The 16135-nt window shown below is 40.1% G+C and overlaps 1 protein-coding gene across 1 annotated transcript in view; it reads right to left on the bottom strand.

Moving 5' to 3' along the window:
• Positions 1-13766: 13766 nt before the first annotated feature.
• TENT5A (terminal nucleotidyltransferase 5A) overlaps positions 13767-16135 on the bottom strand; it is a gene marked incomplete at its 5' end in the record, with an annotated part of 3636 nt that continues 1267 nt past the window's right edge. Inside the window, one exon of the mRNA XM_014520842.2 lies at positions 13767-15715. Within this exon, the coding sequence (XP_014376328.2) occupies positions 14936-15715 (780 nt within the window). The remainder of the gene's footprint in view (positions 15716-16135) is intronic.

Consider the following 16135-nt stretch of genomic DNA (forward strand, 5'->3'; position numbering starts at 1 on the left):
CTGGATTGACAGATGGTGTATATTTTGCCTTGTACAGGATGGAAAGTGATCCATGGACTGGAGCCAGGAAATGGGGGGAAAAACAATGATGAGAGTCTAGAACAACATGAGAACTAGCTAATCTGTGTCTGGACTGTCCATTCAAGTAATTAGCTGATGATAAATTTTCCATCTTGTCTACAGAATTGCTTGTTAAAATTTTCCTATTTTTCCCTCGATTTAGAAAAAACTGGGTCTAAAACACTGATAAAAGATTAAATTGATCTGAATGGTTATTTTGAAAAAAAAAGAACATTTCTCACTATTACACAGCACAAGCCAATGACGTTTGGAATGGAGTAGAAAATAGATTGATCGTTTCAGTAATGCACAGTGTAAAATTATGTCAGCTATACTTAGCAAATGGGTTCACTTTGAACTCAATCTGCTATTCAGAGAGCAAATAAGTTCTAGGCTGAATAAATTCTTATACATGTTGCCAAATTTTAAGGGGAATGGCTACCATTTTTGTTGCAACACCAGAAATGTGGACCGAGTTTTTGCAAATGTATTTTTTTTTTTATTTACATAAAGATGTAATTAGTATCTACCACTAATTATATTGTATGTAAAGTTCCAGTTCTCTTAAAATGGAAGATCACCCACAGTCCTGATGCCTCTCTAATACAATATGCTGTGCAATATGTTGGCACAACAAGGCAGGCAAAGAGGGGAATTCCATTCCTAATTTTGAAATGCCTTGCCTTTTGCGGGTTTAAACCACATATGGACTCACCAAGTTCTTGAAGGAAGTTTTACAGCCAAACTAAAAACCCTGAAAATAGGGGTTTATAATGGAAACACAGAGAACCCCGTAACCATAGCATATAGTTTTTGTGGGCGCCACTACAATCTCAAACTTTCAGCTGAGTTTCAAATTATTCTATTGAATTACAAAAAAAGCTGTTATTAGTTCTCTTCTCCCCCCACCACACACACACACAACCTCATTATTCAGAGTCGTTTGCAGTGATTAAACCCACTTACTAACAACTCGTGTCTATAAACTTCTTAGCAAATCAAGATTTTCCAAACATTGCAATTTGATATATCAAAAAGATAATGGCCATGGAATAAGACTGTATCCCAGGATAATGATTTCCTGCTGCCAGTTTAAGGTTGAGATGATGTTCATTTTGTAGCAGTGTCTATTTTCAAGAGGCTTGACTAATAGACCAAATGGCTGATGTGATGTGGCTTCCACAGAATGGCAGTACAGCTGTTCTGAGGGGAAATTCCTGACCCTCATGACTACATAGATCGGTCTATCTGTGTATAGAGCTAAAACAATAGTAGTAAGACTAGAACTCATAACAAAGTAGGAAGCATTACCTCTGGTGTCCTCGCCGAATTCCACATTGGACTGGTACATTTTGTCACCTTCCTTTCCCTGTGTAGTCTCACTGAATTCATCATTTATCATTTTGGACCTTTGTTGTGTTGCTGTGCAATGCAAACAGTTCCTGCATTTCACTCCTAGCAGTGTTTGCATTTCAGTTGTGAAAGAAGGGATGTAGTGGGCATCTGTACTGCACAGAGAAAGAGATGCAAGCACACAACTCAGTTCCTCTTGAAATAAGTCCATCAACCTGAAAAGGTTGGATTATTCGCTATAGATGTGCTGTCACACAACAGGACTTCATGAAAATTGCACTTTTAGGAGCCGATTTTTACTCTAACCTTATGTTTCTTAAAAAGGGAGAGTATATTTTAAGTGAACCAGTTTACTGCATTGTAAAGAAAGTAAAAAAAGGAATATACTGTTTGCAAACTATACTTGGAAAAGTTTTTTAGGGCAGGGACTCTCATTTATTATATGTTTGTACAGTACCTAGTACAATGGGACCCAACCTGGTTGTGCCCTTTAGTCACTATTGCAATGTAAATGTTTAAAAACAATAAAGAACAACAGTAATAATAGGGCCAAATTCCCTTCCTGGATTTGCCTTTGTATGCTCTGTACACATGTGAACTTTGCCTTTAGGAGCAATTTGGTGGTGCTTCTGCAGCCTTATCCAGAACCCACCTAAGTCAAAGAAACCGGCTCCTATTGACTGCCACAGGTCTCTAATCAGGCTTCTAATATGCCATACAAAATTCATCAGTAGAACATTCATATAATGTGTTTACTTTCATGTTGCTGTGAAGTGTCACTTTCAAGGAAGTAGGGGTCTCTACAGGACAGGGAAACTACCTCCTGCAAATTTCAGAGCTGATTTTAATAGTCTGAAGGAAGAACACCTATGGAGAGATTCTTGTTAATCATCCGTACTGTTTAGACAGCATATCCTTTAATCAATTCACACCCAGTTGAATTGAAGTAATTCATAGACACTGTCCATGTATATGCATTAACTACAACTAAAATACAATTAAATACATTAAGTACAAATAAAATGCATCTAAAAACATACAGACAGTAATACTGCTACCAAAAGGACTAGAACAAACAAATACCCAGTGCTCAACTTTCAGACTTTGCATTCTCCAGAGAATCTGGTTGTGATAATGTAATCCCCTTGTATTGTACGAGGGTACTTTTCAATCACAGGCCAGATCTGAGAGAAATTCCTCAGCTGTGGGATCAAGCTCCAATATCTTCTCCTCTTAATCAGTAGCTAATTCCATCTGGTATCATTTGTTTTGGCCATAGGTTTAACAAACCCCCAGGACTGGTCATGCAGAGACATGATGGTTTGAGTAAGAGAGTGGAACTTCATTCAGGAATGAATCTTACCTTTGGCCTCACCCAGATAGACCACTGCCTCTCTGATCTGGGTGTAATATTCCACAAGATGTTTGTGAAATGGTTTGGTAAGGAGAACTAAATAAATGCCTCAAGACTGAAATGGATAATTTAGATACTGATAATATAATCCTGGTTTTGAGTTCCTGGAAAACTAAGAAATTGTCCAAAAGCCATTTTGGGGGGGGGAACCCTCAAAAGAAGTGCCATTTTGCACTTTGAAAAAATTGGGGAAGAGTAGCCTAGGCTTGTAGTCCTGACATACTTCTATTTCTATCTATGCAACTGGCTGACATTCATAATGTTACTTACATTTACATAGCATTTATAAAGCCTATGGCATTAGGGCTTATAACACCTTAACAAAGTGCATAAATATAAATTATGTATTAATGTATTGATGCGAAAACATCGGCTCAGATGTTAAATGAAACACCCATGATCACTCAGCCAATTAGCCTAATCCAAACACAGCATGCCTAATCTATTAAACTTGAGGCCTCTCATCAGGAGACAAGTTTCTTGATGTCTCACTAGGTTCCCTTATAGAACATCTTATGTAACTATTTGGTACTATATTTTATTAATGGATATTGTAAATTAAGCTATGAATGTAAATATTGTTATTTTATTATTATTGTTCAAGTGTTGGGGTGGGGGGGGCTGTTCCATTTGACTTGAAAGTACATCTTTTGAGTTGGTTGAGACTCTGCTTGACAACTTTGCAGGCAATGTTCTGCACTATGAGGCACTGTCACCAGGAAAACAAATTTGAGATTTGAAACTTATCTCTGACCCACAATGGCAAAGTTTGCAAATCCCATTCAAAATGAGCACATGAAAATCCACATGGGAGAGTATAACTAAATATATAATTAACATTAAATCCAAACTTGCTATATTCATAGTGAGAATAAATAATCTAAAAGCATCATATTTAAGAAAGCCTAGTAGTGAGACAGTACTATTCATCACAAATTTCTCTAACACCTACTTTGTAGCTCTGGATGCTTGACTGACATTTTCCTGAAGGACATTTTATAGAACATATACAGAGATCCAAACTGAGCTGTCTTCTGTAAAGAGAAAAATTAAACCTTTTCATGAGGAAATACCTTACCTCTGTGGTCCTCAGGATATAGCCCCTGGATCATGTGTTGTCTGTGAAGAGCTGGCACATTACATAATGCTCCTCCTCACTTCCCAAAAGACATCCCCTTTATTAAAAAGCGTAGTTCGCATTAGGAAAAATCCTGGTCTTATCTCTCCTTCAAGTCTTCTGCTCCCCCAGCTCAATAGCCATCCTCTTCCATACAAGTGTTTACAGTGTATCAATATTTCTGACAGAGACAAGTAAACAGTCTCCATATAGTCTCAATTTACCACTTTTAATTCAGTAATAATTTGAAAGGCAAGACTGTTTTGTTCACAGTGAGCAAGAAGACCCAATATAAAGATTAGATACTGGGAGACCTAACTTTTACAAAGTGGCTGGCAGTGCTGGGTACTCAACTACCTTTGCAGAGAGCTAGTCACCCTCAGCACGAACTGAAGTCAGTGTGCGTTTCAGGTGTAACGCCTCTGGAAAACGAAGACTAATTAGCCTTAAAGCAGGTATCTCAAACACTTAAGTCTAAGGGAGACTTTTGCTACAGAAATATATACAGATAAGAGGTACTGTACATTTAAGATGGAATTATCTTTCTTCTTGTGTGTCTAAATGGCAATTTCCTAGCCATTTACACTGTCAATTTTGGCCTTGGCTTTATGCTGTGGATGCAAAAAGCATGTGTGCATAGACTTAGCATGTAGAGTAGTGCTATAGACTGGCCAGGTCTATATACATGCATACCTGAATGTAAATCCAAGGAAATTCATCAGGGAAAGACCCTCCTCTGTTCTAGCTAGCTCCAGTAGCTGAACAGATAGGGCCCTCATCCAGAACGCTGGAGAGCCAGGATCTAGCTACCTTTTACCCAGGGACAAATTGAACCTGTATTTAACATCCCATGTCAAGCACCATAAAGTCTTTTTTCAAGCACTTCTTAGGGCTAGGGGGAGACATTACACATAAACCAGTTTAAGTGATCAGAAACTGGTTTAAACCTGTAACGAAACAGATGTTCAGTGCACATAAATCAATTTGAAAGTTGCTGAAATCGGTTTGAGATAAAATGGTTGAATGTAGTATCAGACTTAACTGATTTGGGTCAAACTAGTTTCTGCAATGTCTGTCCCAGACCCCTTCCTGGTTTAAGTGAAACCAGAGTTCCACAGTATCCTAGATGCTTTGCAGCTCTGGGCAGAGCTCTGTTCTCTGCTCCAGCCCAGCACACCTGGCCCCTCCCCTCTGCTCCTTGGCTGGAGCAGTGGTTGAGACTGAAGGTAAAGTGGCATCTGCCTGGCTTCCTCCTGCTCCCCCTCTCCCCACCACTCTCTGCTCAACCAAGGATTCCCCCCTCCTCTCTGCCTTACACAGACACGTCTCAGCATTAGCTAGCATACCACATTCTGGCCATGATCTGGTCCGTGCTCTAGGAGACAGGACAAAGGCAAACAGGACAGTGTCCACTTAGGGATTTTTGGAGCTAATCAACAGGTAGCTGGTAACGTCCCTCTGTTCCTTCCTTGGAAAAAGTTGTGCAAGAAGAGCTTGAACTAATGAGAGAGGCTTTTGTTTTGTTAATGGGCTGATAAATGCTAACAACTCCCTGTGTAACTCCCTGCTGTGTAACTAAATGCTCTTTTATCAACTCTCTGCTGGCTTCCTTGCTGGGGAACCCCTCCCTAATTAGAGCATTCTGCCAGGGCCTGGCTAGTCCCCTCCTCAAGTCAGCACTGTAGAAGGGAAGGGAGGACTGCTCTAGTGCACCTCCAGCGTCTAGCCTGGAAAACTGCAGGCATGTGCCTGCATTTCTTCAGTCCGGGGGGGGTGTCTATGCAGTTACAAGCCAGGTCAGCCTAGCCAGGTTAGACTAACATGCAAAGATTGAATCAATTCAGGCTCAGGCTTTTTGAATGTCTGTCCCTAGCCTATGAGACTGATCCATTTACATTTAGAAGTCATAGGGTAAAAGAGATGAAGATCAGTGTTTCTGCTTTTCTGGGAACAAGGGTCCAAAATAGAACACAAAGCCGACTCCCCTCACAGCAGCAGCTCTCTCACTGAGCAACATACCATCTAGTGTATCTTTTTCCTCCAGGCCTCATATATCTCCCTCTCTTGGCTACCCAGGGAGTCCAGCTTCAAAAGGAGAGATGGAGTTAGGTATAGATAATACATGACTTATGGCATAGTGGTTAGAGCAGCTGTCAATTCCCAGCCTGCTGAGCTGTCTCATTCAGCCTGCAGGGATCCCCATGGAGTTGAAAATTTGGCAATTGGGGAATGGTGGCAATGTTTATTGCCTCTTCCCAGCTGCCAAATGTCAAAACCCATGGGGAGCCCTGCAGGCAAACAGCATTGCCCTGAGCACTAGATCAAGCACATAGGACTGAGGAGGCACAGGTCCTGATCTGAGAACTGATCCTATGCTAGTCATCCATCCCACAGGCCTAAAAGCCTGAACATTATTGGGTTAGAGCCATGGATAAATCTAAACTTTTGAAAAAGGGCGTGCAGATGGTGAGGTACATCATCACATATAAAACAATACATATTTTTCTCCAGTTTCTCCAATATGGCTGGGGCCTAGGGCTATATTATTCAGTTTCAGATGGAAGCAAAAACAAATATTGCTTCACTGGAAAGAGTTAAAAGAAGTCTGCAGGGCTGTGAAATGGGAGCTACATTACCAGGAGCAGCCAATAGACAGCAGAATTAAAGAAGAAAGGTTAGCTTGATTAGTGGAACATGAAGACCATTAAAAAGGAGAAAGCGTTTTAAACACCTGTGGAATTAAGAATTTAGAAGGAATCAGGTAGGTTATAATGGGCCATGAAGCCATTTGCCTCCCTCACAGCTGCCTGAAAAAAAAATGCTGCTTCCACTGCCAGGCAGTTGTTTTTTAAACTTTGGATAGAGCAAGAATCAAGTTAGAGCACACTGCTAGGAAGTGAAAGCAATGTATATTTAAGCCACTCAAAGTAAGAGGGGAGCTAGAATCCTGGTTTTCGGGTTAATAAGCTAAGGCCTAGCTACTCAGCCACAGCTAGGTTTGGGGCAGACAGATAGAGGGCCTTTGTAACAGGTGGCCTTCTCAGGGCTGATCTCACTATAGCCCTGCCCACCTGTTGTGGGCCAACCGCTCACTTTCTCTCCTGCCGTGCCTTGTTGGTAATTAGTTAAATGATGTAATTAAGTAGGAGGCTACCCATTTTCTGCCTCGATGCCATGGGGCACTATCTGCGGCTCTGTTCCTCCCCTACACCACAGCCCAAGCCTCACAGATGGTATTTGAAAATTTCTCTTTATGTTGGGGTCTAGGCCGCTGTAGGCCTATCCCTTTTCTCTCTCTCTAGCTAGGCCTGTCAGTCAAAAAAACAAACAAACCCCAACCTCACTCGGGCTCTTGCCCCTCTGTGGTGCTGGGGTCTACTCACCCCTAAATGCTGCGCCCTCTCTGGCACCGGGGTCAGTGCACCCAAAAGAGGCTGCGCCCTCTCTGGCGCCGAGGTCCCCACACTACAGTGGGCCCCCAATGAGACCTCCTCCTTCCCCAAACAGCCTCACCCAAACCACCGGTTGTTAACATCAAACAAGGAAGGCAACATGCCTGCTTACTTTAGATGATCATGAGGATGGCTCTGGGCATGGTATAGTCTTCCGACAGAGACTGCAGCCACAACACCACAGTCATTGGGAATCCGCTTCCCTGCTGCCCCTCTAGCCTTCTCCACTCACCATCTGTAGAATCCTGGACTTCCTCTTCCTGTCACCTGACCGGCTGGCAGGGGTTTAGGCCTTAACCCCACTTCTTCCTGTCCCCGGCCCGGCTGGCAGGGCTTGAGCCTTACCCCCTACTTGACCAGCCGGCCGTGACTGGAAGGTTCTGGACTAAAAGGGGCCACCCTGCCTCTTAGTAACAGGGTTAGGGTTCCCTGTTACAGCCTTCCTCCTTCACTTCTGTCCAACACCATATAGTCATGGTTTTCTAACTTGCTACATTTTCATAATTTAAAGACTCAAACTACACACCTAACCAGTGCAGAGCCTACTATACATGTCAGTCTGAACTTATACTGCACAGGAAACAGAATCACTACCAGGGTATAAGTGCCAAAAATGCCCTTTATGCTGCTTGAAAGCTGCCATTTAGATGTAAGAAAGGATAAAGAATACTACCCTTCCTGTGTCACAGGCCTGAAAATAAAGGGACACAAGTCTATTTTAGACACTGAATACTAGAAAGCAATTTGGGTGTTCTGCAGTCTGCACTCTGAAGAATGGGAAAATGTCCATTTATAACATGACTTTTCACTAACTACAGATACACAATATTTAGCACATAAAGGATAATTTACAGCATCCATTGAGCCTCCACCACCCAGAGCAGGATGATGTAATAGCAAACTGATTGAGGTGGCTAAAATTTTGCACTCCTAAACTAATCATTCTACGTGGTCTAAGGGTATGCTGACACGTGTAAGGTATCTTTCTGCTCCTGGTATTTTATCAGGCCTTTGCAGGCTAGCATTGGTTTCAGCACTGAAATGCAAATTTGTCTTATGGTGCCCTGGCTGCCTATATGAAGATTAAAAATCCATATACAGAACTGTTTGACACATTTATTTGGGTCTATAAATGAAAACTCCAGCAAAGTGCAGGATTGGAAGCTACTGCACATAGATATACACTATAATTTACAGACACATATATAGTCAAATGTATTGAATTTGACTAAAAACAAAGAAAGGTAGCATTTTGGTAGTTTTATGATGACAGGACCAGATCCCCACAAACTTTTGGCACCAATAAGTAGTACAGTGTGCTGGAAAATCAATATATAGATTTATTAGGGGATCCTGAAGGGAACGTTCTGTTTCTGTGTTTGAAATTGCTTATTCCCAAACTCATGGAGCCCTCATATTTCTGTGGCACCAAGGATCCTTAACAGAGTCAGAACTGGGGGTAGCTCAGGCTCAGCCTTATGCTTGCACAGAGCTTCTGTAAAATAAAGCTGTCTGGAGCCAGGGCAACTTACAAAACATTACTTACCATTGAAAGTGGTGGCCTATCACCTCTGCATGTTCTTTCCTCTCCAGCTAGTGAGGTAAACGCAGCAGGAGGGCTGAGTCCTCTCCTTTCTTTGTTGAATCCATCCAACTGCTCAGAGTACTTAGTTCTGTAGGCCAGATAAGTCTCACACCCACACCCACTTTTTTTCTTTCCTCTGTTCCACAGTCTTTGAATGCCCCAAACACAACCTGCCAAAACATAGCACTCAACTATATTGGTCTGTCCTTAGCCCGTGTTCACCCAATCACTTCTGTTTTGGAGAGAAGACCTGAATCCTTCAGTCAGCCAGAGTTTTATACTGTATGGATTTTCCCATCTCTGAAGTATTGTTGGATGGCAGAAAGAGACCCTGCACCATTCCGAAGTACAAGAGTATCCATTTAGGTTTGGATCTTCAAAAAGTGCTTGAGGGTGTTATGTGCTCAACTTCATAAATGTCTGGCTGTCAGAAAATGACTAGGCGGTTAATAGTAATGAGGGCCCCAGATCAGATTTCCTGTTTTTCTAATTCCAGTGATTTTTGAAAAAAATGCAATACTGTATTCAGATACAGCTTATTCACTTGCTCCCTTTTGCAACAATCAGTTCAGCCTGATAATCATTTTACATGCACAAAAAATGTAGAGATGCATTCTGCTGAATGAGCATCCCATTCAACAGAGCCTGTTCATGTGAAAAGAAAAGCTAGCAGTTCCAAGAAGCTTGTTTTCTTATAGAAGAATATAGGTTCTCTCATCCTAACAGTAAGCACATTCAGGCTAGCACTTAAGTATGTGCATCCTCCAAGCACTGAGCAACGTATGAATAGGTCTAGTAACAGCTAACATACTGAAGAGTTTTCAGTCAACATTTTTTTTTTAATAGGAGAGTCACTGAAAACCCTGGTTTAAAAAAATAAAAAAGCCAGCGGAGGTGGACGTAATGGAAGATCAGCAAAAACCGTACTGCCATGAGCATTGTAAATTAAAACTTTATATTGACTTGAAGTGCCTTTTTGAGGAAATTAGCTTTCATTACCAGAGGCATCTCCACCATAAACACAGCAAACAGAAAGCACCTTAACTGACAGTGATTGCATTGTAGACGAGGAAAGTAGACTAAATGTTGAATGTGGGGAAAAGAATCAGATCGGTTCAGAGGCCCACAAAATCAAATGAGCATATGGGTTCCAACATACACAGAGGTTGATTACTGTGGCCAGAATTTTATCCCTACCCATTCCAAAAAAGTACCTCACCCCTACTCATGCTAAACAGTACCATATTCCTCAAGTAAGCCTAGTGAAATCAATAAGCAAGGTATTATTCAATATCAGTAAGGGCACAAGAACCCAGGCCTCGCTGTTTGTGTTATGCTTTGGAAATGTCAAATGCTATGTAAATGCTAAGTATTATTAATATTATGGCCTAGGGGTTCAGGAAAGGTGGCAACAAAAACACAGCCTTTTAGGCTTTATCAGAATTGCTAGCTTGCTGGGGCTCTGCATTGTAGGTCATTTACACTGCTCAGCAAGTGTCCAGCCAAGTATTTCTGGCACCGGCTAGCTAGGTGCTTTCGTAGCTGACTGAACCCAGTCAAATTTGGCTGGCAGAAGGCAGGACTCTTAAAAATTTATTGTGCTCCAATCAGAAAGCTGCCAAGTGCTGCGCTTTACAGAAAGGTGCTGTGCTTGTCCTTTTTAATGAAAGCTAGTCGGTATTTATTAGGAACAAACCCCGCTTATTTCAGATACTGAAGACAGCAGACACAAATCAATAGAAAAAAATAACTTCTTTTTATTTACAAAAAAAAAAAAATCCAAATATTGGATGCAGTAAACAAAATTCACAATCTGTTCCCTCTAGCAGTGATGCAAACACATTAGCTTGAAGAGTCTGTTTTCCATCAGCTCTTTTGTGTGCGTGACAGAGCCTGTAGTCAAAGTGTTCCAAAACAGCAATCCAAGGAGCAGTTTGCTGCAACAGGATGCCTTGCAGAAGGCAACAGTTGTATGAAATTCCAAGGGAGAGCAAATCTGCACAGCCTCCTACAGACTGCAAGAGCTTGCAGTGCTTTAGCCAAGCTGTCTTGAAAATTTGCAGGCCTTTTGACTATTTACTTAGTTAACAAACCATTATTACAACAGCGAAACAGTATGCAGATTTTCTTTCTTGCAGTGGAAATTGTCCGCTTAAAACAAAAAACAAACCAAAAAACAAACCCATACAGAAGAGTATAATAGGAGCTGAATATGTAATTACATTTTTTCCTTTTCTTTTCTGTGCAGCTTCATCTAACAACACTTCATTTTCTCAACAACAATAAAAAAAGCGCATCTTTTGAACTGGTATGAGCCTTCAACATTGTACAATTCACATAAACACCTCTCCTACAAAGCTTTGTAAGAATTACATGAAAGTTCTTGTGCAACAGAAAGGAAAAGAGGATATTTTTTTTCTCTTAAAAAAAAGAAAAAGAAAAAAAAAGGGGATAAAATAAAAATAAGAGGAATTAGAAAATTCTGAACTTCATGGTGATGTACATTTTCAAGAGAAACTTCTTGTATTTGGGAGGATATATACATAAGAAAATAATCTAATGTTGAGCTCTCAGTTGTGTCGTTCTTTTTATGTTAAACACAGCAATAAATTCAGCCATCAAATGAACAGCTTTACTGTAGTTGGGTCAACATTTTAAATCAGTCAGCATTTTAAAAGGGAAGACTGTCTCCTTAACAAGTTCTAATCTTCAGTCCCTCAGACCAGATGGGAAAGTAAAACCTACAAAGTACAAAGTGCTTTCTTGCTGTAAAAGCATTAGCGTGCTGAAGAGAAGGTAAAGAAAGCAAAGAAGAAGAAAAACAAAAAACAAAAACAAACCAGCTTTATAAAAAGGGGAAGGTGTGCAAACCACAGAAGCAAACCAGCCTTGAAAAGATGTTCTTATTTCCCTCTTGGCCTGAACTCATGGCTCCTTCCCACCATTAACAGACACCTTTTTAACTACTTACTATAAAACAAACCCCTGCCCGTTCCAGCACTTGTTCATTTACATATGCAAAATAGGTCCATAATACCTATATAATATATATAAAAACATATTATATATGTATCAAAATGCGAATGCTGAAAGATGCACTTTAGCTCAGAGTCCTGCTGTATGCACTATAAGATAACTGGCTGCTGTCAGTCATAAAACATAGAAAAATTGAAGCGGAGAAAAGAAATAAATCAAACTTTTAAAAAGCAAATGGAAAAAAGCTCCTCAAAAGGAAGAAAATACATCGTGTCATATATATATTATCAGCATTTTGTGGTTGTGGCACAGCTACAGATTCCCAAACCCTTTTAAAGGCGGATGACTCATTTATTTGCTGCACATAGTTGTGGTAAGTGAGGACATACCACATTACCAGCTGATCCTATTTCCCCAGCCCTCCCTTTGCTTCCGTTAGAAAGGCCTCTGAACAGCTACAGGCAATGCTCTGCTTTTGACAAGTACATTTCAATCTTGATCTACAGCTTGAAGGAAGGGGCCATGAGAAAGAAACCTTTTATTTTTAAATAATTAAATCAAGAAAGGCCTTGTACTGACCACAGGAAGGAGGAAGCCAGTATGCAAGGGAGGGGGAAGGAAGGGAGCAAGGGAAAGGAGGTGTTGACAAGGACTACAAGTAAACCAAATGAGTGGCAGTGAAAGAGCTTTTACATTTCCTGACGAATTCACAGGGAAGGTGCTTCAGTAAACAAATCAGGTTCCTATTAAATTGCCTTCAGAGATAAAGGTACCAAGTGTGGTACAAACAGGAGTCTGAGCAGCTCTGAATGGAAAATGGGAGAATGCATTGCCAGAATACCAGTTCCTTCGCTCTCCTCTTTCCACTCACTCTTCCCAATTCCCCCACAACATAATTTAAGGTCTACAATGGTACAGGTAATACTGAGTTTCCTTTTTATAGTCCAAGATTCCCTTTTCTACCATAACACCAAAATATTACAAAGTGTAAAATTAGATTTTGTTTAGTCATTAGGTCTTCAAAGACCAATGGCTGGAAGAAAAAGAATTAAAAAAAAAACTGCCCAGAGATGTCACCAAAGTGAAAAACAACAGTAAAGGTTGATTTCCCCCCCTACTGGTCTCTTGGGAGAGGAAGTTAAGAGTGAAGAGATATTGTTCCAACGTAAAGTGATTCCATTTAAATAAAGTACAGTACTAAAATTGTAAATGCAGTGTCACAACCAGATCAAAGATGTTTAATATTTGAATAAAAATATATAATATATTTATATAAAATATAATGTTAAGCAATCGTGCAACACTTAAAAAGGGTTCATTTCACATTTATTAAAATTCTAGTGGTCCTGGAATGCACAATGCATTCTATTAAAATATTCCTTTAAATATTAACAAATAGTGTTCAAATCACCAACTAATACAATATTCTTTAGCTGTCAGGGGATTTAAATAGCCTATCTTTGATCCACGTTCCACTGAATTATACACCATGGAGGTATGCAGTCACAACATTAGTGGGTTAAATGTCAAAATGGCATTACAGTACACAAAAAAGTTAAAACAGGATCAGCTAGTCAAACATTTACCCATTTGTGAAATTGTTATGGCTCACAAGCAACCCACCGAATTACTGTAATCTTTGTTCTTGCAACCAAAGACATTATTTGAATCCCACCTAATCCTGACTGGTTCATTTACTTCAAATTTTCAGGTGTGGGTTATAAATTCACTGCAAGGTGCCCACTGTCCTATGACATCCTGTTGCAACCTGGAAAACACATTGTACTTTATTTAAACATTCCTTAATTGCTACATTTTCCTAGACCATATTTAATATAGCTCGTGTGTGTGTGTGTGTATTATATACACACACACACACACACACACACACACACACACAAGAACATTAACTTTATACAAGTATTTGCCAAGAAAAAAATAGGGCATTTCCTCCACCACTTATTCACAAGCTTATGTTTTTGTTTGTTTTGTTGGTGTTTTTTTTGTTTTTTTTTGTTTTGTTTTTTTTAAAATTCTTGTGTCCCTGATAAAACAAAATGTATGGTTAAACCACAAAACTATAATTTTTCTCACTTTAAATTTTCTGAAGGCATCAGGCACTTTTGATTGCTATTGGTGTGTACAAATATAGTAACATCTTTTTAATATATATTATATATATTCTACTGTATTTTCTTTGCTTGGATAATTATTTGTGAAATCTTTGGTCCTTGAGCATATTTTGTTTGCTACAGCTGCTTTTCTTACAAGTTCACATTTAAAAAAAAAAAAAAAGGGAAGCATGCACACAGCTGGAAATAAATGGACTTTGTCATCATACTTTCCCTCCTCCCTCCCTGTTTTTATAACTGTACCAATCTCCTACTGTTCATTTGGAGCAAGCTGTTTCTGTTAAAGTATTCTATTCAAGCAAGCTATACATCCTACACGATCATTCCAGAGACAGCACTTGCTGCAAGCCCCAAATGCAGTAATTCCAATATACATTTTATTTCAGCTTATCTCTGCATTATGCCTCTACTTTTAATTCCTGAAAATATATATAAATGTTGGGGTTTTGTTGTTTTGTTTTCTTCCCATAGTCTCCCTTTTTGCAGATCCCATTCTTTGAAACAGTAAAATAAAATTTAAAAAGGCTTCCCAACCTTCTCTATGCCAAAGCTATGGGAGAAGGTATCGCCAACCCATATTGTCATCATGCATTCCTCCCATGTTTATTTCAGGGGAAGCCATTTGCTTTTATTGACAGGCCTCTTGTGCTCTGGGGTAGAATCCAATTATTTCTGGTTCTTTTCTAGATCATGCTCCCGTTATTTTTATTAGAAGAACCACAAGCTTTACTAAGCTTGAAACCTAGAGCAGATCATCATTGCACAAATCACCCCATTGTAAGGAGTGTGTCACCCCGCTCTATTAGTTAAAAAATGTTCTCCCCACCAGGTATATTCAAATGGTCCTTAATTACACGGCAACCAAGTAGAATATGTGTGCTGCTGGCATGTGAACACTGGCTGAACCTGGGCAATATAGTAATTGCTAAAATTGGCATCTGCTACATATGGGGCTGGCTGGTAATAGCAGGTGACATTGGCCACATTGGGGATGATATTTTGTTCAGCTAAGACCCGAATGGCCAGCATAGTGATAAGATTTAGAGTCTGTCTTCTCTCATGTCCCATCAGGCACACCGTGCTCTCATTCACCACACCATGAAGGGTCATGAGATAGTCATACTTGCGGTCTTCTAATCCCACAAAGTGGTTCTGCAAGTAAGACTCCAACTTTCTTTGCTGTTCTCCAATGTCCGAGAAGTCAATGAAAAACCTTGAACACATATATCTCTGAAGGGACTTGATCTCAGATTCTGAGGCAGCCCTGAAGCCCCTTACCAACAGGTTGCAGTACTTAAGAAGGCCACCTCCTCGGATTTCTTCTGGGTTTCTGGTGGCAATTATCTTGTTGCAGAGGTGATCAAAGGCTTCTTGGAAATCCCCATAGACACTCTCACCAATGATAGTTGGGTGAAAAGTTTCAGTCATTGGATTCTCTGAGCATTCATAGAAAAGCAGAAGGGAGTCTAGCTTGATTTGAAAGGAGTCTACACTGAACTCAAACTGCCTCCTCAGGGAGTCCACAAATTTCAGCTCCACATTTTTGCCACTGTTGTTGGACAGGGAGATGAGACTCCACCGGTCTGAATCATTGCATACTTTTACCATTTTCTGCACATAAGCTTCCTATAATTTAAAAGAGAAAAAAAAAAAAAAAAAAAAAAAAAAAAAAAAGGAATAGATGAAGACACTGACACAAAGTTTCCCTTCACAGCCTTTATTTATGTTCTCCCCCACCTCTAACCTGCTCTAGCTTTTCACAAGGACTCTATGGAGCTTGCAGATAAGAGCTAGAGGAGACATATTTCAATGCAAGAATTTGCCTCACTGGAGTCACAAAAGGGTTGGAGAAGAGGGAGTTATGGTGAGACTGTGCTATACTGGGAATGCCTTTTGCAACAGAGTTTCTTAAAAACACATTTAAATATATGCATGCCTTGTAAAACTGATAGCAAACATCAAAAGATCGGCTCCTACAGCTTTGGGGAAAATTTACAACTGAAATATAAAAACAGATCTATAGGCTGCCAGAACCCCCCCCCCTCC

This window comes from Alligator sinensis, unplaced genomic scaffold (genome assembly GCF_000455745.1).
Source record: "Alligator sinensis unplaced genomic scaffold, ASM45574v1 scaffold405_2, whole genome shotgun sequence".
NCBI classification, from domain to species: domain Eukaryota; kingdom Metazoa; phylum Chordata; order Crocodylia; family Alligatoridae; genus Alligator; species Alligator sinensis.